At 38.7% G+C, this 25,160-nt stretch overlaps 2 protein-coding genes across 5 annotated transcripts; one reads left to right on the top strand and one right to left on the bottom strand.

The window, feature by feature from the left end:
- The first annotated feature begins 1,320 nt into the window (after nucleotides 1–1,320).
- Nucleotides 1,321–18,484, top strand: LOC114284593 (protein trichome birefringence-like 12). 2 transcript variants are annotated; one of them, XM_028227528.2, is made up of 4 exons: nucleotides 1,321–1,970; nucleotides 15,945–16,082; nucleotides 16,585–16,834; nucleotides 17,633–18,484. In XM_028227528.2, exons 1-4 carry the CDS (start codon nucleotides 1,456–1,458, stop codon nucleotides 17,912–17,914), a joined length of 1,185 nt encoding a protein of 394 aa, XP_028083329.2. In that variant the 5' UTR covers nucleotides 1,321–1,455; the 3' UTR covers nucleotides 17,915–18,484. The 2 variants fall into 2 exon arrangements, with proteins under 2 accessions (XP_028083329.2, XP_028083330.2); XM_028227529.2 differs by having other exon boundaries at nucleotides 1,335–1,970; nucleotides 17,656–18,484.
- Nucleotides 18,485–19,160: 676 nt separating this feature from the next.
- On the bottom strand, nucleotides 19,161–24,731 carry LOC114284594 (protein RMD5 homolog). 3 transcript variants are annotated; one of them, XM_028227532.2, is made up of 3 exons: nucleotides 24,528–24,671; nucleotides 20,827–20,905; nucleotides 19,161–20,635 (listed from the first exon to the last, which is right to left on the bottom strand). In XM_028227532.2, the coding sequence occupies exon 3, from the start codon at nucleotides 20,607–20,609 to the stop codon at nucleotides 19,452–19,454; it is 1,158 nt and encodes a 385-aa protein (XP_028083333.2). In that variant the 5' UTR covers nucleotides 20,610–20,635; nucleotides 20,827–20,905; nucleotides 24,528–24,671; the 3' UTR covers nucleotides 19,161–19,451. The 3 variants fall into 3 exon arrangements, with proteins under 3 accessions (XP_028083333.2, XP_028083331.2, XP_028083332.2); XM_028227530.2 differs by lacking the exon at nucleotides 20,827–20,905 and having other exon boundaries at nucleotides 24,528–24,731; XM_028227531.2 differs by lacking the exon at nucleotides 20,827–20,905 and having other exon boundaries at nucleotides 24,165–24,694.
- Nucleotides 24,732–25,160: the final 429 nt, after the last annotated feature.

Raw genomic sequence — 25,160 nt, 5'->3', positions numbered from 1 at the left:
TTTTAAACTGTGACTAAAAAATCTCATTTGAGATGTATTTTTTTATTTTTTTTGATTTTTGCGAGAGAAAAAATAAAATGATTATGATTTTGATGTGACATTTTATCTTATTGACTTTTTAGTATATTTTGGCATCATTTGTCAATTATACATTTTAACCAAAAAGTTACTATAAGTTGTCACATCACTCTCTCTATTTTTTTGTATATCTTTTCGTAAAAAGTCAAAGAGTTACTAAAATAATATATTCTCAAACGTTTGTCTTTTTATGACTAAAATAACAAAAAAAAAAATTCATGCCAAACATAACCTGAAAAATATCCCTTTCAGAGGAATGAAAGTATGTCCTTTTATAATTAAAGTTTCTAAAAAATAATTTCAAAACTGAACAATAAAATGATAAACTAGAGAGTGTTCAATATAATTAACTTCTTAATTTTCAAATATGTATTTGTGTTGAATGTTGTATTACAATTTTTTATAAATCATTCTGTGTTCTGTGTTTGAGTTTTGCTATAGGAACAATCCTCTAACATCTTAAAATATTAAAAAAAATAAAAATATTAGAGATCCCACATACATTAAATAGTTTATCAAATTTGCATAGATATGGGATGATCTCATGTGGTGTGAGTTTCACATAGAATATTAATAATTTTCTAATATTGCTTTTTTAAGAAAAAAATAACAAAAAAATTACATAATTGACCCTTTTTGTTTGAGCGAATTTTCAATTTGATTATTGTGCTTTTAATTTGAACCATTTAAATTTTATATTTTCAATTTTATTGTAATATGATCTATCTATTACTTATCGTTAGCATTTTAAGCAAAACAATTTTGAAATTCTATTTTGATCCTTTTAAATGAGAGACGATATTGTAATAAAATCGAAAATATAAAGTCTGAATTATTCAAATTAAAATTAGAGAAAATTAGTAAAACATTATTTTCTAACTTTGTTTAGTAAGAGAGGTCTAAAATATTTTTTTTATTAGTTAAGATCCTTCGATGAAATTTTTCTATAATAATACCAAAGAAATTTTGAAATTTTATAAATTTCTTTATGTTGAGATCGAAATTTCTTAGTTGAGCACAAATTTCAATGAGTTAAATTTTCTCTATCAAAATATTAAAGGATCTTCCAACTATTATAAAAATATTATATATCATTTATCTTATAAAATCTTAATATCAAAAATCTTTAAAAAAATCCCCCAAAAATTATAGAATTAAAGTAAAACTTCACTTAAATTATTAAATGAATGGTATAATTTACCCCAAAATCAATTAAAAAACCTTTAGTTTCGGGTCGGGTCACAGGCAAACAACAGTGTCTCAGGTCTCCCCTGTTTCTGGTTGGATCTCACAGATACAGAGCTCTCTTCCTCTTACACATATGCACGAATATACCTATAACTTCAACTTCACCATGAGAAGTGATGATGATCAATAATGGCTTCAAAACTATCTTCACCACTCATCCCATGGCTCATCTTCCTAACATGCTCACTCATCTTCCTCTACTCCACACTCCTCCCTCTCTACACACCTCCTTCAACAATTCCCTTCTCACCCCCTTGCAATCTCTTCAAAGGCCAATGGATCACAGACCCCAATCACAAACCCATCTATGATGACACCTGCCCTTTCCACAGAAACTCCTGGAACTGCCTCAGGAACCAGAGAGACAACATGGGTCCAATCAATTCCTGGAAATGGGTCCCTGAAAAGTGTGAATTGCCACAGATCGATCCATCTGGGTTTCTGGGTTTGATGAGGAATAAGAGAATTGGGTTTGTTGGGGACTCGTTGAATGAGAATTTTTTGGTGTCTTTTCTTTGTGTTCTTAGGGTTGCTGATGTGGGTGCTAAGAAGTGGAAGAGAAAAGGGGCTTGGAGAGGTGCTTATTTTCCCAAATTCAATGTTACTGTGGCTTATCATCGCTCTGTGTTGCTTGCCAAATACGAGTAAGAATTTCGGGATTTATTTTTTAATGTTGTTTTTTATCTTATGTGCGTAGATGAAACTTTGATAAAAGTTTTTGTGAGTTAAGTTGGGTTTCACAATTGTAAATTTGATAGAATAGGAGCTAACAAGTATATTGCTATTTCATTTTCATAATTGGATGATGTTTGGTTGTGTTTTTGTTTTCTTTGTTTTTCGTTTTTCATGTTCATTTTTCGTGTTTTCAGAAAGAAAAACAATAGAATGTTTGAAAAGGATTTCATATCATGTTCATTTTTGTGCAAAAACAATTTCCGAAAATTCAAAAACAATGTTTTGGTGTGTCCTAAAAGGTGGGTTGTTTTTAAAAAATTCAAAAAACAGTTTTTGAAAATAGTTCTCATTTCTCCAAACAAGTGAAAACACAACCAAGCAATGGTAAGTTTTCGTTCTAAATTGATGTTTGGGGTTTAAGAGCTACTTTATCTAGGGAACTGGGATACTGATGATGTAAATTCTTTTCATATTGTTAGTCATCTTTGATTTGTGGTGATTTTTTGTTTAGTAGTACTTCATATTTTGATTAAAAGTTCAAGGAGATCTAATGCTATTTCTTGATGCAGTGATATTGGTTTGGACAAAATCATTATTTACTTCTCTGTTAAACCACAAAACATTCCTTGTTCATTTTTTTTTTCTTTCCTCCTGATAAGTAACTGTCACGCCCCAACCTTGCCCCTAAAAGTTTGGGCATGACTTAAGCAGAAAAGGACACTTAACCTGGTTCCATAGAGGGGCCTGACCGGAAGCTGTAATAAGAAGTGATATAAACCAGAAACTATGACATCCATTGAGCTACTAAGTCATGCCAGGATCATAAACATTTCATAGGACAAGTACATCAAAAGTCAAAATACATTTAAGAGTTAGTTATTTACAGGCATATACAAATCCAACCCCGAGGCGGGGTATATAACAAAATCATTAAGTACATAATAACTTAAGCCAATAGCAAAAGTGTAAGCCATCATCTAACAACTCCACAAAAGTAGGGTCCCGACCCCAAGCTTGGCTGTGCCTAGGCTGACAAAAGTATGACGATGCCGAGCTAAGATCGACTTCCTGGTTGATTACCTACAGAAACAGGCATAACACAGGGTGAGCCAAGCTCAGTGAACAATAGTACTGGTATGCTTGTAAACATAATTAATGCTGAAATCATGTAATCAGTCTGTCTCTGCACGGCTTGTTGGGACAACATAATCGGTTTATAATTGTCATAATGTGGCCCCTGGCCTAAGAACTTCACCCATTCAAAAAAGAGTCCTTGGGTTCATAATTTACAATTCATCACATAGACCTTTGGTTCTTTTTGATTCACAAGCTTACAATAGTATAAGTTCATATTTCACACATCGGCCCTTGGCCTCATAATTTCATCATTCACAAATGGCCCTTGGCCACATTGATTCACAATTCACAAATGACCCTTGGTCACGTAGTTTCACATTAGGGCTCTTAGCCACATTGACTCACAAATGGCTCTAAGCCACATTGATTCATAAATGGCTCTAAGCCACATTGGTTCACAAGTTCACAATTGCCTTGATACATTCCATTAGTCACAAGCTTTCACATAAGATGTGTACAACTTCACAACCTTTTTCAATGTTTCCACAATTTCGTATTGAATCACTTATAGCAAATATATCATTTCATGCCAACACAAGTTTGATAGTGAAGTTCGTAATGTCAAGATATAACGTCAATACATAATATGATAATACTTTCAACAAGGGCCACAACGTTAATAAAAATAAATACTGAGTAGAGGTACATTGAAGTACTATTACTCACTGTGTTGTGTCGGTGCACTTCCTTTTGAGGCGTTTCCTACACACATGAACAATCACATTAGTCCCTTTTATCCTTGTTAAATCAACATTCGGTTCACTTACTTTGATTGAATTAACGAACATTCTAACAATATAAATTGCAGGTTTTGACAACATTAGAGGACCCAACACGCAAAACGGAGCATCCCAACTTTCTGACTTGAGCCGCACGTGCGGCTAGGATCTCCCGCACGTGCGGCACACCTCCCGCACGTGCGGCATTGAGGCCCCGCACGTGCTTTTTTTGCAGTGTTGAAGTCCAAATTTTGCCATTTTCCCGCACGTGCGGCAGTGACTCCCGCACGTGCGGCTAAGGTTCCCACACGTGCGGCCTTAGGCCCTGCACGTGCGGCCTTAGGCCCTGCACGTGCGGCGATTCTGCACCAAAAAGTCCGAAAATTCTGCACAATTCCTCCTCTTGTAGACATGTTTAGGGCCTCAAATATCTAGCTTTAAATTACTAATATATAAGCTCAAAGCATATGAATACATGTGAACAAGGATCAGAGTACATGTTTCATTTGAGTAAAAAATCAAATCATGAATCCACAACTTAAATTCACTCCAATTCATAAGGTTCCTACTTGTTCTCACATCTCAATACATAAACATAAAATCATGCCACTTACTTGAATAATTGAAGAAATAGAGTAAAACCTCTCATAGGTACTTTAAATTGAGTCAAAACATGCAAAGTAAGGTCATTTTGCTAATTTACTTCCCATACTCACAACACCACAATCCCAACTCTTAGGTACATGATTATAGAAGCATCTTCACATAAATTATGACAAGAAGGGTTGTGGATGAAAATTAGACAAACATTTACATACTTTAAGCCCAAATCGCAACCTTCTTGAGGACCTTCTCTCTCTACCCTTCAATTCTTAAGTTTAGAGTTATGAATTCCTTGGTTTGTCAAATGACCAAGAACACACATATATATTTCCATAAAGAGAGAATAAGACGAAAATCAATCGTTTACACATCCGAAAATTGAAATTTCACAGAAGTGCTTAATATTACCTAAAAATTATGCTGGTTCCCAATATATGATCAATTTTGACTTATTAAGCCGCTAAGGCCCTCAATTTCTACTTTATCGTTCTAGTAGTAACAGATACTTTTCTTTCCTAACAGATACAATTCATTCCACAAGGCACTACAACATAGTTACTTGAACTTATTTTCTTGTACAGTTTCATCTTAGGCATTTAACAGCACAGCATAGAGGACTAACATATATCACAAGCACACATGAGGGTCGGGTTGTTACACTCTCCCCCCCTTAAAAAAAGTTTGGTCCCTCAAACTTGCTTGTACCTCAAAACGGAAACAGATATGGATACTGTTGCTGCATATCTTCTTCTTTTTCCCAAGTAGCTTCAGTGCCATAATGTTCTTGCCACTCTACCTTTACCATTGGAATTTCCCGATTGCGCAATTGCTTTACTTGTCGCTCCAAAATTCGAAGTGGTCTTTCTTCATAGCTTAACTTATCATCTAGCACAAGTTGATGATAGTCTATGACATGAGATGGATCTGATAGGTATCCTCGAAGCATGGAAACATGGAACACATTATGTACTTGACTCATACTCGGTGGAAGAGCCACTCGTTAAGCTACTAAACCCACTCTTTCTAGAATTTGGAAAGGGCCAACATACCGGGGTGTTAATTTACCCTTTTTCCCAAATCTCGGATGTCCCTTTAACGGGGTGACTTTCACGAACACCTAACTACCCACTTCAAATTCCAAATCCCTTCGTCTGTTATCTGCATAGCTCTTCTGCCTGCTTTGTGCCGTTTTCAACCTCTCTCGGATAATTTTAACCTTTTCAGTTGTTGATTGCACAATTTCAGGACCCAACAATGCCCTATCCCCAACTTCAGCCCAACATACAGGAGAACGACATGGTCTTCCGTATAGAGCTTGTTAAAATCCACCCACTACACCACTACCACCTCACCTACTCCACTAAACCTAACCCACTACACCACTATCACCTCCACTTCACCTACTCCACTAAACCTAACCCACTATACCACTACCACCTCCACTTCACCTACTCCACCTACCACCTACTACCACCTACTCTTCTATATATAGGAATCATTGTAACATATCTATATATCAATCAATAATACATACAATTTATTCTCTCTCTCTTTCTCTATACATTATTTCTTACATGGTATCAGAGCTGGTTTAAAACCTAGTATTTTCGCTTCCCCGGCGGGCGGCAACCTCACCTTAGCCGCCCGCCGGACCTCAACCTATTCCGCTAATAAAATCAACAAAGATTTGTGCAACTGTAGTCATGTGTGAGGCTGATGGAGAAGAATTCTTCACCTCATATGACGAGACAGTCTGGAACTGGAAACACTGCAACATTCTGCTCTGGAATTCTGCAGCAGCTAGATTATAGCTTGGTTGAGTGCCAAGCTTTGGTTCTTCCACCCACTCTTGAACTTGCCCAGCAAAGTGTGAAGGTTCATGCTTGTGTTGGAGGGACTAGTGTGCGCGAAGATCAGCGCATTCTCTCCAATGGGGTTCATGTTGTTGTTGGTACTCCTGGTCGTGTGTTTGACATGTTGCGGAGACAATCACTTTGCCCTGTTTGCATCAAAATGTTTGTCTTGGATGAAGCTGATGAAATGCTGTCACGAGGTTTTTAAAAATCAGATCTATGATATTTTCCAGTTGCTGCCACCCAAAATCCAGGTTGGGGTGTTCTCAGTTGCTGCCACCCAAAATCCAGGTTGGGGTGTTCTCTGCCACAATGCCACCAGAGGCTCTTGAAATCACCAGGAAATTCATGAATAAGCCTGGAAAGAGAAAAAGCTCATGCTAGGATTTGCGAAGTGATTCGCTGCAGGAATTTTGGCTTTGGATGAAACCCTTACCATACTCCACTCATTCTCTCCAACTGTTCTAACTTTTTATTTTTATTATTATTATTATTATATCAAATAATCAATGCACTCATGTTCCCCACTAACAGTGTCCACTTTTGACCCAAACCATTTTCAATCCATCATTTCTCCTTCACCTTTTGCACCCCACTCACCGACTCTCTCTCCACTTTATCACATGGGTTTGTCCCTCTCTCTCCTCCATTTGATTTCAAAAATCACTTATTTTTATTTATTTTTTCCAAATCAATTTTCCTCTTTTTTAAATACCCCACTTTATTTTGAAACAATCGCACTGATGTTTTTCATATAATCCATCTATAAATATTTTTTATCTATTTTCTTTCTCCCTTGTTTTCTTTCATTTTATTTTTATTTTTTCAACAAAACACTCCCAAAACAAAAACAAAAAAAAAAAAAAAACAAAAAAAAAACAACATTTTACAAACTTGTCATTTCTTCATGCCGGGGATCAACCCCGATCAGCATTTTACACCATAAAACAAAAAATAAAATAAAAATAAAATAAAAATAAAAAAACACAACAAAACAAAACACAACCAACACAAATCGGAACAGTGGGATTTTTCTTCTCGCCTATTCCGCCGGTCTCTTCTTCTTGCCTCCGTCTTGGCCGGCCCTTGCCGGTGTTGCCTCCGTGTTTCCTTGTCCACCGAGCACGTTCACTCCCCCATACTCTTCCACTGCAGCATATGGTGGACCTCCAAAACGGAACATCACGGTGGCCTTCCGCTTCAGCTCCTTGTTTTCCGTCTTTAGCACGCTTATCTCTGCTCGCGCATCCTTATACATGCGTTGGAGCAGAGCCAGCTGGGAGTTTAACTGTTGCACTTCATTTGTCCTACTCTGCAGCCGGTGCGACAGGTTTGTGACCGCCGTCATGGTCTCCACACATGACTTCAAAGTATATTGATTGGCCTCAATATCAGTTTGCACCGCCATTTTTTGCTCCACCGACCGCATCGGAAAGTTCAACGGAGCAAAACCAGAGGTGTTTGGTTGAGGTTCACTGGCCACCGCACCAGTTATTTCTCTTGTAGACTCGTTCAGTTCTGGAAAGAGCGTGAGCAGCCCACGGGAAGAGGAGGCCATGTTCTGGGTAGCTGGACGGGAAGAAGAGGCCATGTTATGGTTGCTGAGTGTTTCAGAGATGGGTTGGTTACAGAGTGTTTACAGAGTGTTACCAGTGTATCTCTCTCAGCCCACGAAGAGTTTTTCAGAGGTTTCAGACTGGTTTGATTTCCACATGTTCTCTCAGCCTCCGCCTTCATTTATATAGCACATGACGAAGAGGCCGACACGCGCACTGTCGATCACGTGCATCGCCGCGTGTCTGGCACGCCTTTTGATGGCACGTCTTTTTATGGATTGGGCACGCCTTTTGATGGCACGCCTTTTTATGGATTGGGCACACCTTTTGATGGCACGCCTTTTGAAAGATTGGGCACACCTTTTGAGGGTGCGACTTTTTAAGGGTCCGACAAGACTCTGTAAACTGTCCCGACATTGATTCCGGTTAGCTCCTTTAAGGGTCCGACAAGACTCTGTAAACTGTCCCGACATAGATTCCGGTTAGTTTCTACAAGGGTCCGACAAGACTCTGTAAACTGTCCCGACATAGATTCTGGTTAGTTTCTACAAGGGTCCGACAAGACTCTGTAAACTGTCCCGACATTGATTCCGGTTAGTTTCTACAAGGGTCCAGCAAGACTCCGTAAACTGTCACCACAACTGTCACAACATTGTCTGCTACAACGGTCCGACATGACCCCATAAACTGTCTTCTACATCGGTCTGACACCGCCATCCAGTGTCCTCTACATGGTTATGACACCACCATACAGTGTCCTCTACATGGTTATGACACCCCCATACAGTGTCCTCTACAACGTTATGACACCACCATCCAGTGTCTTCACCAATGGTCTGACACGACCATACAGTGTCTCTTATCCTCTTTTATTTTTATGTATTTTCTTGTTTTGTTACTCTCTCCAAACTCAAGTTGGTTAGTTCCTATCCCACTTGAGTTTGCGGGGGGCTGTTAAAATCCACCCACTACATCACTACCACCTCACCTACTCCACTAAACCTAACCCACTACACCACTATCACCTCCACTTCACCTACTCCACTAAACCTAACCCACTATACCACTACCACCTCCACTTCACCTACTCCACCTACCACCTACTCTTCTATATATAGGAATCATTGTAACATATCTATATATCAATCAATAATACATACAATTTATTCTCTCTCTCTTTCTCTATCTACCACCTACTCTTCTATATATAGGAATCATTGTAACATATCTATATATCAATCAATAATACATACAATTTATTCTCTCTCTCTTTCTCTATACATTATTTCTTACAGAGCTTCATAAGGTGCCATCTCAATGCTCGAATGGTAACTGTTATTGTAAGCGAACTCTATCAATGGTAGATGGGTTTCCCAGCTTCCTTGAAAATCCAATACACACAATCGGAGCATATCTTCTAAAGTTTGTATGGTTCTCTCGGATTGACCATCAGTTTGAGGGTGAAAAGCGGTGCTGAACGTAAGTTCGGTACCCATAGCCTCCTGTAAACTTTGCCAAAATCTTGAAACAAATTTGGGATCCCTATCTGACACAATTGACACTGGAACACCATGAAGCCTTACAATTTCATTTATATACAGTACTGCCAGCTTATCCGCATTATATTGAGTCTTCACAGGCAAGAAGTGAGCAGACTTGGTTAATCGGTCCACAATGACCCAAATCGAATTCATACCTCGAGGAGTCCTCGGTAACTCCACAACGAAATCCATGGTCAAATGCTCCCATTTCCATTCCGGGATTGGAAGGGGTTGTAATAATCCTGCTGGTCTTTGATGTTCCGCTTTTACTTGTTGACATTGTAGACACTTAGAAACAAATTCCGCGATCTCCTTTTTCATATTTGGTCACCAAAAATTTTGTTTTAAGTCTCGGTACATTTTAGTACTTCCCGGGTGTATTGATAATCTCGAGGCATGTGCTTCTCCTAGCAACTTCCGTTTAAGCTCCAACACATTGGGGACACATATTCGACTTTGAAACTTTAGTACCGAATCTACGTAACTGAATCCCGATTTTGGTTTTGCCTCTAACTCTTCATAGATTTTCCTTAAAGTCTCATCTTCCAGTTGATGTAACTTAATCTCTTCCAGCAAGGTGGGTTGAGCTCTTACTGCTGCTAGTATGGCCTCCTGTTCACGTACCACTAGGTCCATATTCATTTTATCCAGTTCGATCCTCAACTCCTCTCTTTCCACCAACAGATTTGCCAAGTCCCCCATATTCTTCCGACTAAGTGCATCTGCCACCATGTTAGCTTTACCAGGATGATATTGGATCTGCAAGTCATAATCCTTAATCAACTCAAGCCATCGCCGTTGTCGCATGTCCAACTCTTTCTGGGTAAACAGGTACTTGAGGCTTTAATGATCAGTGTAAACTTCGCAGGTTGTACCATAAAGATAGTGCCGCCATATTTTCAAAGCAAAAACTACTGCCGCTAATTCGAGATCGTGTGTGGGATAATTCTTCTCGTGGGGTTTCAGTTGTCGAAAAGCATAGGCAATAACCCTTCCATTCTGCATTAGCACACAACCAAGCCCCTTGTGCGAAGCATCACTGTAAATTACGAATCCTTCGGTACCAGATGGCAAAGTCAGAACTGGTGCTGTCGTCAATCTTGTTTTTAATTCTTGGAAAGTGGATTCCCGTTCCTCTGACCATTCGAATGCAACTCCTTTTCGTGTCAGTTGGGTAAGTGGCACAGCGATTTTGGAGAAATTTTGAACAAACCTCCTGTAATATCCAGCTAACCCCATGAAACTTCGTATCTCAGTTACATTAGTGGGAGTTGGCCAATTCACAATTGCTTCAACTTTATGTGGATCAACAGAGACTCCTTCCTTTGTCACCACACGCCCCAAAAATGCCACTTCTTGTAGCCAGAATTCGCATTTCTTTAACTTTGCATACAGTTTCTTCTCCCGGAGTGTTTGAAGAATTAGGAGAAGATGATTCTCATGAGCTTCTGCACTCTTCGAGTATATAAGGATGTCATCAATAAAAACCACCACAAACTCGTCTAGATAGGGCTTGAAGACGCGATTCATTAGATCCATAAATGCTGCTGGTGCGTTTGTAACTCCGAAGGGTATAACCAAAAATTCATAATGGCCGTACCGAGTTCGAAAAGCTGTCTTCTCCACATCATCGGCTTTAACTTTCAATTGATGGTAGCCAGACTGTAAATCAATTTTTGAGAAAACTTGTGCCCCTTGTAACTGATCAAATAGGTCATCTATCCGTGGTAAGGGGTACTTATTTTTAATTGTCACCTTATTCAGTTCCCTATAGTCGATACATAACCGAAGTGTTCCGTCCTTCTTTTTCACAAACAATACCGGCGCACCCCAAGGAGATACACTCGGGCGGATAAATCCCTTGTCAAGCAGATCCTGTAATTGCACCTTTAACTCTTTCATTTCAGCTGGTGACATCCTATAGGGTGTCTTCGAAATGGGTTGGGTTCCAGGCGCCACTTCAATTATAAACTCGATTTCTCGGTCTATTAGTTGGCCCGGCAATTCTTCGGGAAAAACATCCGGAAATTCACGGACTACTGGGATCACATCAATATTCCTATTCATCCCTTGCCCTTCCAAAACACTACATAAATACCCCTGACAGCCTTTTCGTATTAAGTTGCAAGCCTTCACGGCAGATATCAGATAAGGTGGCGAAATCACTTCCTGCCCTTGAACCATAGACTCTGATTGCCCCGAAGGATAGAAATTAATTTGCTTAGTCACACAGTTTATAGTTGCACCATAAGCACTTAGCCAATCCATCCCCAGAATAACATCAAAATAGGTCATATCTAGAGGCACTAAATTAGCATACACCCGAATATCCCCAAGTTGAAGTTCACAAGCTAGGTATATAGTAGCACAAATCATAGACTCTCCCAAGGGGGAGGACACACACAACATGTAAGATAAGTTTTCTTCACTTTTATCTAAATTAGGAGCGAAGAGTTTCGACACAAAAGAGTGAGTGGAGCCAGAATCAAACAATACATGCGTAGATTGACCATAAATAGTAAATGTACCTGACACCACTGTTGCTGTATTTTGTACATCACCTGGAATCAAAGCGAACACCCTACCTTGTCTTGCAGTGTCTTTGTTATTACTCGGTTTGGCAGCCGCCTTCGCATTGGGGGTTAGTGTAGACCCCGCGGAACTTGTAGCGGATCTATTGCCTTTTTGTTGAGCCCATTGTGGGCAATCCCTTACCAAATGTCCCGTTTTTCCACATTTAAAACATGCTCCAGTCTTCCAGTGACAAGTTCCTCGATGTTGCCTTCCACAGTCTGGACACACCGGAGTGGAATTTTGAGTAGTAGTAGTGGTGCTGAAGTTCCCTGAATTGTGCTTCTTAGCGGGTGGAGTAGCGGATCTCTTTGACCATTGGTTGTTTTGTCTCTTCCCTTTCCACTCGGAAATCCAATTCTGGGCCGCAAGGTTTCCTTCTGCGATAACAGCCCTTTCTAGCACCTCAACATATGTGTGTAATTTTAGCATATTGACCCGGTCTAAAATAGCACCCCGCAATCCCCCTTCAAATTTCCGTGCCTTCTTATAGTCTGTATCTACCATATGAGGTGCAAACCGAGCTAATTCAGCAAATTGGGCCTCATATTCTGCAACAGTCTTATTTCCTTGTCTAAGAGTCTCAAATTCCGTCACCTTCTTATCTCGTATGCTTTGAGGAAAATACTTATCATAGAATAGCTCCAGAAATCTACCCCATGTTAAGTCCCGATGCACTGCTCTTGTAAGCATCCACCATCTTCGCGCCTCATCTTCAAGAGTAAAGGCGGCAAGTTGCACTTTCTGGGCTTTAGTACATGGAAATACTTCGAACAATTTCTCTATTCCCAGCACCCATGCTTCAGCTTTCATAGGTTCTATCCCCCCCTTAAATGACGGTGGTTTCATCTTTTTAAACTCCTTTGTGAGTGTGATGGTTCGGTCCTCAACATGAACATCTTGTACTACAGGTGGGGGCATTGGTGGTGGTGGCGGTTGTTGCTGTTGTTGCCTTAGGGTCTCCGCCATGTCCATAATCATTCTTTCCATTCGGTCCAACCGTGCCGAGGTAGCCTCGTCCGAATCTTCCACCCTTGTTCTCACCATAACCTACATAACATTCAATTATATCCAGCAAACAAAGTTCAAATGGTTAGCGTTAGCAGAGTACATTCTACGTTGCCATTGATCTTTCATACATTTTCAGGATGCCATGCATGATGCTTAAGTCTTTTCTAGACATCCTAAGGCTCAATGGATCTGTGTGTGGGATAGCAACTCGTGCTCTGATACCACTTGTCACGCCCCAACCTTGCCCCTAAAAGTTTGGGCATGACTTAAGCAGAAAAGGACACTTAACCTGGTTCCATAGAGGGGCCTGACCGGAAGCTGTAATAAGAAGTGATATAAACCAGAAACTATGACATCCATTGAGCTACTAAGTCATGCCAGGATCATAAACATTTCATAGGACAAGTACATCAAAAGCCAAAATACATTTAAGAGTTAGTTATTTACAGGCATATACAAATCCAACCCCGAGGTGGGGTATATAACAAAATCATTAAGTAAAAGTGTAAGCCATCATCTAACAACTCCACAAAAGTAGGGTCCCGACCCCAAGCTTGGCTGTGCCTAGGCTGACAAAAGTATGACGATGCCGAGCTAAGATCGACCTCCTGGTTGATTACCTACAGAAACAGGCATAACACAGGGTGAGCCAAGCTCAGTGAACAATAGTACTGGTATGCTTGTAAACATAATTAATGCTGAAATCATGTAATCAGTCTGTCTCTGTACGGCTTGTTGGGACAACATAATCGGTTTATAATTGTCATAATGTGGCCCCTGGCCTAAGAACTTCACCCATTCAGAAAAGAGTCCTTGGGTTCATAATTTACAATTCATCACATAGACCTTTGGTTCTTTTTGATTCACAAGCTTACAATAGTATAAGTTCATATTTCACACATCGGCCCTTGGCCTCATAATTTCATCATTCACAAATGGCCCTTGGCCACATTGATTCACAATTCACAAATGACCCTTGGTCACGTAGTTTCACATTAGGGCTCGTAGCCACATTGACTCACAAATGGCTCTAAGCCACATTGATTCATAAATGGCTCTAAGCCACATTGGTTCACAAGTTCACAATTGCCTTGATACATTCCATTAGTCACTAGCTTTCACATAAGATGTGTACAACTTCACAACCTTTTTCAATGTTTCCACAATTTCGTATTGAATCACTTATAGCAAATATATCATTTCATGCCAACACAAGTTTGATAGTGAAGTTCGTAACGTCAAGATATAACGTCAATACATAATATGATAATACTTTCAACAAGGGTCACAACGTCAATAAAAATAAATACTGAGTAGAGGTACATTGAAGTACTATTACTCACTGTGTTGTGTCGGTGCACTTCCTTTTGAGGCGTTTCCTACACACATGAACAATCACATTAGTCCCTTTTATCCTTGTTAAATCAACATTCGGTTCACTTACTTTGATTGAATTAACGAACATTCTAACAATATAAATTGCAGGTTTTGACAACATTAGAGGACCCAACACGCAAAACGGAGCATCCCAACTTTTTGACTTGAGCCGCACGTGCGGCTAGGATCTCCCGCACGTGCGGCACACATCCCGCACGTGCGGCATTGAGGCCCCGCACGTGCTTTTTTTGCAGTGTTGAAGTCCAAAATTTGCCATTTTCCCGCACGTGCGGCAGTGACCCCCGCACGTGCGGCTGAGGTTCCCGCATGTGCGGCCTTAGGCCCCGCACGTGCGGCGATTCTGCACCAAAAAGTCCGAAAATTCTGCACAATTCCTCCTCTTGAAGACATGTTTAGGGCCTCAAATATCTAGCTTTAAATTACTAATATATAAGCTCAAAGCATATGAATACATGTGAACAAGGATCAGAGTACATGTTTCATTTGAGTAAAAAATCAAATCATGTATCCACAACTTAAATTCACTCCAATTCATAAGGTTCCTACTTGTTCTCACATCTCAATACATAAACATAAAATCATGCCACTTACTTGAATAATTGAAGAAATAGAGTAAAACCTCTCATAGGTACTTCAAATTGAGTCAAAACATGCAAAGTAAGGTCATTTTGCTAATTTACTTCCCATACTCACAACACCACAATCCCAACTCTTAGGTACATGATTATAGAAGCATCTTCACATAAATTATGACAAGAAGGGTTGTGGATGAAAATTAGACAAACATTTACATACCTTAAGCCCAAATCTCAACCTTCTTGAGGACCTTCTCTCTCTACCCTTCAATTCTTAAGTTTAGAGTTATGAATTCCTTGGTTTGTCAAATGACCAAGAACACACATATATATTTCCATAAAGAGAGAATAAGACGAAAAGCAATCGTTTACACATCCGAAAATTGAAATTTCACAAAAGTGCTTAATATTACCTAAAAATTATGCTGGTTCCAAATATATGATCAATTTTGACTTATTAAGCCGCTAAGGCCCTCAATTTCTACTTTATCGTTCTAGTAGTAACAGATACTTTTCTTTCCTAACAGATACAATTCATTCCACAAGGCACTACAACATAGTTACTTGAACTTATTTTCTTGTACAGTTTCATCTTAGGCATTTAACAGCACAGCATAGAGGACTAACATATATCACAAGCACACATGAGGATCGGGTTGTTACAGTAACTAAGCACCTTATTGGCTCCCTGCTTGCCTCTGATTACCTAAATCAACAGAATGATTTACTGGCAATGTTGCCTGCATGCATAAAACTCTAATCCAACACATAAATACATATTATTCTATCCACCTGATTTAGAGCACAGTATAAAAATAAGTTTTGAGTACTTTCTTTTTTGTTTTTAAATATGTTTTTCCTAGTTAATTGAGGGTTGAATAACCTCTTTTTCAATGTCTTAGCACGAGTTTTTATTTTCATCTCATTTTGGAAATTAGCAGCCTAACGTGCTTAACGTGCTTATAACTGATCTAATAAGGTGGCAGCCAAAGCAGTCAGCAGTCTCTAATCAAGATGGATTGAAGGGAATATATCGAGTAGATGTTGATATTCCGTCAGATGACTGGGCTTCCATCACTGGCTTCTATGATGTCCTTGTATTCAATACTGGCCACTGGTAATTTCTCCATGTTCTCTTTTTGCTGATTTATAAAAGCAGAACTAATGATGCCAAAGAACATAAAATTTGAGAAACATCATTAGCTCAATGACATAAATAGGGGCTCATTATATGGAATGCATATGGTGCTTGGGGATTGGGACTAGAAGTTGCTTTCCATTTCGCTCTTGGAAACTATGGGCTCTTTTCTTAGGGTTAGATGTCTTGTACCGGTGTGGGCGTGAATACTATGTTTCGACACCTGATAGGCAGATGGAATCTATCCCATTTACCCACACAAATCATTATATCATGGGTTGTCTTGCTTTTTTCTTCCTCTTAATGCACACCCACATAGGTGGAAAAGTGGAGAGGATGAAAAAAAATTATAATAAAAATAATGGTTTCACTTCGTGTGCTATCTTTTGTATGGCTACACGGTGTGGTTTCTTTTCTAAATTTGATTATGTACAAAATGTATTGTAAACTAAGAATTTACTTGCTTATTAATTTTCACTAGGTGGGGTTACGACAAGTTCCCAAAAGAGACGCCTCTTGTTTTCTATAAGGCTGGGAGACCCATAGTTCCACCCCTGCAGATGTTGGATGGATTTAAAGTTGTCCTTGAGAGTATGGTTTCTTACATAGAAAAAGAATTCCCAAGAAAGACACTCAAGTTCTGGCGCTTGCAATCTCCAAGACATTTTTATGGTGGTGATTGGAATCAAAATGGTAGTTGCTTGTTCAATGAGCCCCTTGAGGAACAGCAGGTATGAACTGATAATTGCTTTTCAATTCCACCATTCCAAGTGTCTTTGTTGATAAAATATAGGTCTAGATTGTTGTGAAAAAATAACTAAACCAAACCAAACCAAACCAAACCAAACCAAGCCTTAAGTCCCATCAAATGGGGTCGGCATTGTTGTGAAAAAATGAATTCCCAAAACTTTGGAACGGGAAATCATACCACCAGAGCATCTCTCAATGCTTTAGGAGACTCTGGTGCACCTAGGGTTTTAAATATGAGCTGATACATATCATGATTTTGGACTTCTGGTACTGATATAATGGCCAATACTGTCTGATGTCGGCCAATATATGAACGTATAGCTCATATTGTTACCATATCCCGATGCCGTTATTAAAAACCATGGGTGCACCAGTTCCAGGAAAGTAATGCTTGGTTGGTCTTTTATCAGGGTTTTATGTCCCCTTGTTGCCCACCCTGTGAGAGATAGTCTCAATTGCATTTACACTTCAAAATTATCTGGAAGAATCAACAGATGCTTTGGCAATTGTTGAAATCCAAATTTACGGACACGTTTTGAAAATTTCACTCAGATATAAATTTCAGGCAAGACATGAAAGTCGAATAAATCATCTAATTTTTAATGGAGGTGCTATTTCCATGACTTTGATGGCTTGATTGCACCCCTCCACTCTCATGGACCCGAATGTGAGGCTGGATGGAAAACCCTATTCCTTTATAAACTAGATGCAAATTTGAAAGGTTTTTCTTTGGAAGTGTTGGTTTTTTGTGAGAGAATTTAAGTCTGATACCCAGACAGCTTGATTTGTGGTTTGATCCCAGCAACAATGGAGTGAACAAAGAAGCAAGACGACTGAATCATATAATTGAAGAGGCATTACGAGGCACTGATATTCAATTACTTGATCTGACTCATTTGAGTGAGTTTAGAGCAGATGCTCATCCGGCAGTTTGGCTGGGAAAGAAGGATGCAGTGGCAGTCTGGGGTCAGGACTGCATGCACTGGTGCCTACCAGGTGTCCCCGACACATGGGTTGATATCCTGTCACAACTGATCCATTATAGGTTGGAGACAGAGTGATGATGACTTCAAACTGCCTGTTACAGAATTTGATTGGGATTTCCTTTTTGCTAATTTGTGCGGATATGGGAAATGAAATTCTTGAGCAGTTTATCCGCCAATGCATGTATTAGAGCAAGATATGAGGAGTTGGTCACACGGTACAAGCACATTGCAACAAGTCAAGTTTCCCTAAAGATTTAAAAACTACTTCTGGTGGGTGGGGGAGTTTTGGTGATGACCCTTTGTTCTTCCAATTTTTCTCCTCTCCCGGGGCCAGAAAAAGCTGGGTGGAAGGTTTAGCTGATACAGAAATGATATGGAAGTTTGGACCGAGTCATTTTTTAGACTATTTCATTGGTATCATTTTTGTTGTTTATATTATTTTGTTTCTTACATCTTTTTTTTTTTCTTTTTTTTCCCTTTTAAACACCTCTATAGCCTACTACTTGTAAATTTTGTTGTTCCCTTACTGGTAAGAATGATCTTATGATTGTGAGAAGATGCCCTTATCATGTCCAAGTAGTCCGGATGTTTTTTTTTAAAAAAATTTATTGCATAAATATCAATGTGTTCGCTCATTTATTGGTATTTGCTCTCTGTGCTTATTTGGTCTGAGGTGTAAAGTTTTGTAATTCGAATCAGTAGTTTTTCTTTCTGGTGGATGTGATGTGAATGTTGAGAAGAAGATGCTTCATATTGTTGCCATTCCCATTTATAGGATATCGGAGATCAACATTGTGGACAGAATGGGTTCAAAGATCTTGATCATGCCGTTCTAAAATAATATAAGGATTGTCTTTAATTCAAACAACAGGACAAAAAAAATTCATACAGGAGCCAGTCCATTACTAATGGTTGTTAACCTTGAGGGTGGAACACCAATTTTTTTGACTAGATGAAAATGAAGCAAGGTTGTGTTTAAATCTTTAACTTGTGAAATATAAACAACGTTTGTTTTTTCCTTCTCTTTTTCTAATCTCCACGAATTCAAGATTTAAACACAATAATAAAATCTGGCTATTTGTGCTGTTAAATATCATCAGAACACCTAATATCAATTACTTCTGGTGATCAAAAACAGAAACAATCTTGTCATAAGCTAGTAAGCCTTTCCCCCCAGGCTTTGACATGCCACCAAACAACACAGATGCGATACAATACCAACACTTTCTTAAGGGCAAGACAGTTTGGCTGTAAATAACTTCTCTCAACTCATGTCTCATAGAACGAAAACCAGAATGCGAGAAAGTGCGTAAGACAAATATCAAGCAAGAACTGCTTTGTGGGGTAGCTTCCCAACTCATTAAGAAACCAAACCAAACTAATAAGAGTCGGTATACATGGATGTGGTTGTCATGGAAAAAACATAGGGTAAGTTAATGATCTAATGAAATGAGTTTGATTATAGTTGGGAAACATAAATTTAGAAAGAATAATCTATTCACATCACCCACAAATAACACTACACCCCAGATTACCATGACCACCACCTGCAAAACCTGCCCAGATAAACCTGCATTCAGAGAGACAAGAGACAGAGATTCAGTGGTGAGCATCAGAAATAAAGCTGCTTGCATTGTGCAACCGAGGCTTCAAGAGGACAGTACGGACACTTAAAGGTGCGTGTGCTGCTTTTGGACAGTTTCATGATAGATTGCTTGCAGAGAACATGCCCACATGGTAATAGCATAGGCGGATTCTCTTCGCTGCCTTGTTCCCTACTAACTGGACAGACAAATATTGAATGGAACTGAAATTCCTTACCCAAATCCACTGGCACTGGCAACTGTTTCATAGCCTGCCACTCCTGCTTCTTTGCAGACATTACATTTGCCAGCTTTAGCAGAGTCGGCAATCCTTCAACCCCAGCAGACACTGCCACACTCAACGGGCTCTCATAGGACTGCCCCAAAAAACTACAGAACTGCCGGGCCAGCTCTTCAGCCAATGTTTCCCAATGGGTAGGAGACAACAACTCAGAATAAGGCGATCTGTCAAGCTTTCCTGCCCACAAGAGACAACCCATGAGCTTCTGGATCTCATCCATGTGTAGGGAAGCAAAAGGAGCGAGGTAAGTCCTAGCATAATTCAGTGCATCGGCTTGGGTACTGTTCTGCAAAATCTCCACAAATTGTAGCCGGCGGAGTTTTAGCTCGAGGTTTGAACCAATATGCTTGAGGCTTTCACGGTTGGTAGAGACCCAGTACAGAGCGGGCTCGAGGTTTCTAACACTCACAGCTTCCAGTATTTGATGCAACTCCATAAAATGAGATTTGAGGGAAATGACTTCTGGTTCACCAGCCTCATTTATTAAGGTGTCCGCAACGTCGAACAGACCTACTCGGTAAAAATGGCTTGCAATGATATGATTCACTATGTGGGGATCAAAGTCAACATTTCTGTATGCTTTGGATATGTCGGGATTGAAAGTTTTTTCTAGGATTTTTGGGTACTTGCTTAAGTTTATGTTTAGCTCCTTCTGTGATCCCTCTAACTGATTGTGTGGGCCAATTGCATTCAGCTTAGCTTTAAGTTCCATGAGTATGGATTTCTGATCAGCAGGAGAGGTGGGGTCCTGAATGGACTGGATGTTTGTCAATGCCTGGTCAAGTTCATGGCCAACTTGGTCTATGACTTCCTGTGATTTAGAAGTAGACAACTTTTGCTTCTTCGCAACTCGATCAAATGCATCTTTGATGGTATTCAGCTCCATTTACTAGTAGTGAAGTTGACAAGATCCTGCAAGGAAAAACAAAAGTTCCCATTATCTGAAGAGAAGGAAGGTCCTAGTTTCACTCCATTTTTTAAATCTCCATGATGTTAACTAAAAAACCTAGTCCTACAGGAAATTTTTAAAATGTTGCCATCAAGCTTATCTTCACTTGACACGGGCCAGATGATGTTAATTAAAATAATGACTACCAAAAGACCTGATTTCTTGCAACTGCACTCCAGCATCCTGATGCTGCTTCTACTGGACTCAAATATAAATCCATGCTACTCTTCATTCTGGGAATTTACAAGAAGCACGAGCCCATAAATTAACAACAAAACAAAGTCATCCAGAATGTGAATCCAAAGCATCAGCCTCAGAATAGTAATGTCTGTTAAGGGTCTATACAATACTGCTTTTAACTTGTCCCAAGTCTAAACATTCAAATTATGGGCCTCTACTTAACTTAGAAACTATAGAAGTTAATCCTTAATATTGCAATGACCAAATGGTGATAACTGCTTCGAACCTTGTGGCGGCTCATCAATGGTGAATCCGTGTGCATATTATTTGGCAGACTCATTTGGTGGAAAAGGTTAAGCATAACAGAAGCATTAACTGTACATTATCTTACAAGCTCAACCTCTGTAAAGAGATCATGTAACAAAGAATAGTCTCACGGGATTCTAGAACCTTGGACATTTTAGTGATTTTGCTAAGGTGGATGAATTAACCCCATTGTAACATTGAATTGACCCCAGTGACAGTAGAATTCTATTCAGAATCTAAGTAATTACTAGACTGAACTAACTTGTCCAGTGTGATGCTACATACATCCACAAGATAATAGAACTTCACCAAATGCCATCCCAGAAACTTATCAAGGGTGCATAGCCAACAAAATGAACAATTTGTAGCTAAGAATTAAATTCAGAATGCTTGACAAATACCAGAGACTTGATGAAAGTCATCTCACTCTCCCCCACATGTTGTATTTACTACGGGAAACACGCAAATTTTCAAAGATTCAGTAGCCATGATTTCAAAACCCCTCAAAATTTCTCAGCTTACAAAGCTCATTCAAATTGACCAATGTGGAGGTTCATTCTTGACTCTCCCTGGCAGCATTAAATCTCTCTGCAATCACATTTGAGCAACCGATGCCATGTTTCCCAGGCATTTGCTTTTGGCAACAAAAGCCATCAGCCATTCATAGCCTGTAAAATGGCATGGGATCCTTTGTCCCTAATGCACTTATAGTCACACAATTGTGCCTCAAAAATTCCATGTTTCGAGATTCCCAACACGTGTGTCTGGGAGTTAATAGGGACAGGGAAACAGGGATTTTGAAGGCAGAGGATCCCTGGCCTTATAAATTGTGGTTGCTTTATAACCACCTTAAAAAGTGATAAACCAAAGGCTTCCACTGATTCAGATATCTTCCTGCTTACAGCATCTATAGATTGTATCCTATAATAGTCTACATAGAAGGTTCCATTCTTGCTAACAGCTTTGTACAAATAAGTATGTTCGATAACTGGATAGGAGGGAGGGATTAAGATTTTTATATGGTCTTTGGGTCATGGAGGCATTTTGACCAATGAGGTCCTTCAAAAGAAAAAGAGGCCTAATTGTTATCTTTCTCCTCATTGGTGCATTATGTGTAAGGGAGAGGGGGAGAGTCTGAATTATCTTTTCTTGCACTGCTTAGTGGCAAGAAGTTTATGGCAGCAGTTTCTTGCTTGGGTGGCCCCTGAATCATGTAGTTCAATACTCTCTATTGGTTTTTTATTCTTAGGCCTAAACAAAAAAGCAACACCCTAAACAAAAAAGCAAAGGTGTTGGGGCTTTGTGCAGTTTTTGCTCTTTTCTAGGTTATATGGTTGGAAAGGAATGCGAGGATCTTCGAGGATAAATTTACTGACGTATCTTCGATGTGGGAGAAAATCAGATTTTTTCCATCTTTTTTTGCTTCAGTTGCTCCCCCATTTAGGGGAATTCCACTTTCTTTTTTTTTCTTTTTCTTTTTTTAATTTCTAGCAATTGGAAGTCCGTATGCAATTTGTAGAATTTTTACTTTCACTTTAGAGGACTTCATGTCCTCCTTTTGTATCTCTTTTTTTCTCCATTTTAATAAAATTTTCTGTTGTTGCTGATAAAAAAAAAAGGGATTAAGATTTTTCTTTAAAAACATGTGGGCTCTACATGTTCCCCCTTCACTCCTTGTCCATTGTTTGGCACAAAATGTCCAATCCCAAGACAAGAGGGTTATCCCTCATAAGGGGATTGAATAAAGGGATGACTAATCCCCCATGGAATTACAACGGTAGAAAATAATCCCCCCCCCCCCCCCCCCCTTCATACCATTGTTTATGACCCTAATCAAACATGGTATAACTAATCTTATTGCATATATAATCCTATCTATTATCCCATGATATTAGTATTACTTATGCAGGTTGTCCTCCTCGTTAATCCTATCCACAATCCAATGGTATCCAATCATCTCTAACTCAATCCCAAAATCAAGCATGGCCTTAGACTGTTTCATACTCAATGTCATCAAATACTGCTTAACTAATAATTTACTTATGGGGCTTATCTTAAGGGGTCTGACATGCTCTATTCAACCCACAAAGTTATCCAATATGGACCAATGACTTCACGAATCAGAAAAAGGAAAGAATTAAAATTACTTCAGTATAATCTGGATAATTATGACTATCATCTAATGCCTCCTAAGAATAAAATGGGAATTACTGTGCACACTTGCTTTTTTTTTCATAATTGCACTCCCAATTTTGTCATTTAGTGTGTGCATTAGATAAAAATTGTATTCTGTATAGTTTTTTCTACTCAAGACAAATATGAAGTGTGTTTGTAAAAAATGAGTGTGAGTAACACTTTCCAATAAATTTTGGCACCAAAAAGAAAGACGTTGACACGTTATCATTTTGGCAAACGTCAAGTGGTTGTTGCAGATTGACATCTAGAATTTGCACAACTCTTCCACAAACAACCCAAGGCAATGACTACTTGGAATTATTGAAAAACTCAAACTTTAAAAACCATATATATCCTACTCATTGGATTTATCTACCCTCAGTGCAAACATTTTTTGCTTATGACTTTCTGCACATGGAAATAGTGAAGAAATTAAAATCCCAATAAACAGAAGGCGTAAAAAAATTAGGTTAGCTTTCTTAACAGCTGCAATACAGTGTGAGCAGTTTGCCTATTGCGCCTACTGCGAACAAACACCATTACTCTTAAAAAGTAAAAAATAAAAAATAAAATGTGCAGCACTTAAACCACTGCAAAATAAATTTTTGCTCAAACAAGCTTCATACACAATTTTCACCTCAAACATGCACAGTCACGTACTCACATAAACATATGCACCAAAAACTAAATACAGGAACATAACAGTTAATCAAATTCAATTGTATTTTGAAAGCCCCTGTGTAAAAACATAAAAGATCACAAAAATATGTAATTGCAAACAAATTGCAAGAAATGAAAACAAAGATAGTTCAGAGTTTTCATCGTGGTGACCTGACAAGAACTGAAAGCCTCTCTCAACTGAAATTAAAGCGGCAAGGAAATGTACGAATCGGTGTTTTATTTTCTTTTCTCATTTCTCAATTTTCTCAGCACCCAAACAGTGAACATGGAAAAGAAAAAAATAAAAAAAAAAAACGAAAAACGTAGTATGAATATAACCTGAAATTGTCAATATCCAATTAACAAAACTGACTATATAATACACAAATAAATTTACCAAAATCTAAAGATCAAGAATAGTAATTAAAAAATAATAATAATAATAATAATTTAGGGAAATGGAAATTTAAAGAAACGTGTGAGAAATTAAGTCGAGAGAATAATATAAATTATCAGAAAAACGAGAGTAAATACCTAAATTAGATCGAAATTTGGTAGACTTGAGGGTTTGAAGAGAGAGAGAGAGAGGCTAGGGAAATCGGTGAGGATAGAGAAAGGGTACTGAAGCACTGCGAGTGCACGAGAGAGAGAGAGAGAGAGGCTTGTGAATTGAGAAGCAAGGAATGAGAGAGAGCGCTCTCCTGATGGGGAGGCGAGTCACACGTGTGAAATATTTTATTCGTTTTTGCTAAAAGCATCCATACGAGACTATCTCAATTTTATTTTAAAATGTTATTAAAAAATTCAATCCATATTTTAGGAGTTACTTTTTTATTTATTTCTCTTAATAAATTTTTTATTTTTTTCTTATTTTATTAAAATAATATTTTTAATTATAAGTGATGGAAAGCAATAGTATTAAAATAATATTTTTAATTATAAGTGATGGAAAGCAATGGCACATGCAAAGCAGAGCGATCGACCAGTCGGACAATTGGGCAGTCGACCGGTCAGGCTAATTTTATGCTTTTTTTCTTCGGGTTTACAAGGCAATCACGGACGTCCGGAAAGACATCCCTTCACACTTTTTATCAGATATAAGGGAGTTACAGTGACTTCTCACAAAGAAAGAGTCACTATAATAGCACTTATATTTGGAGAGTTGTT

This window comes from Camellia sinensis, chromosome 2 (assembly GCF_055761805.1).
Source record: "Camellia sinensis isolate YWXY chromosome 2, ASM5576180v1, whole genome shotgun sequence".
Lineage (NCBI taxonomy): Eukaryota > Viridiplantae > Streptophyta > Magnoliopsida > Ericales > Theaceae > Camellia > Camellia sinensis.
The sequence above is the reverse complement of the archived record's forward strand: the minus strand, read 5'-3'. Positions and strand labels throughout refer to the sequence as shown.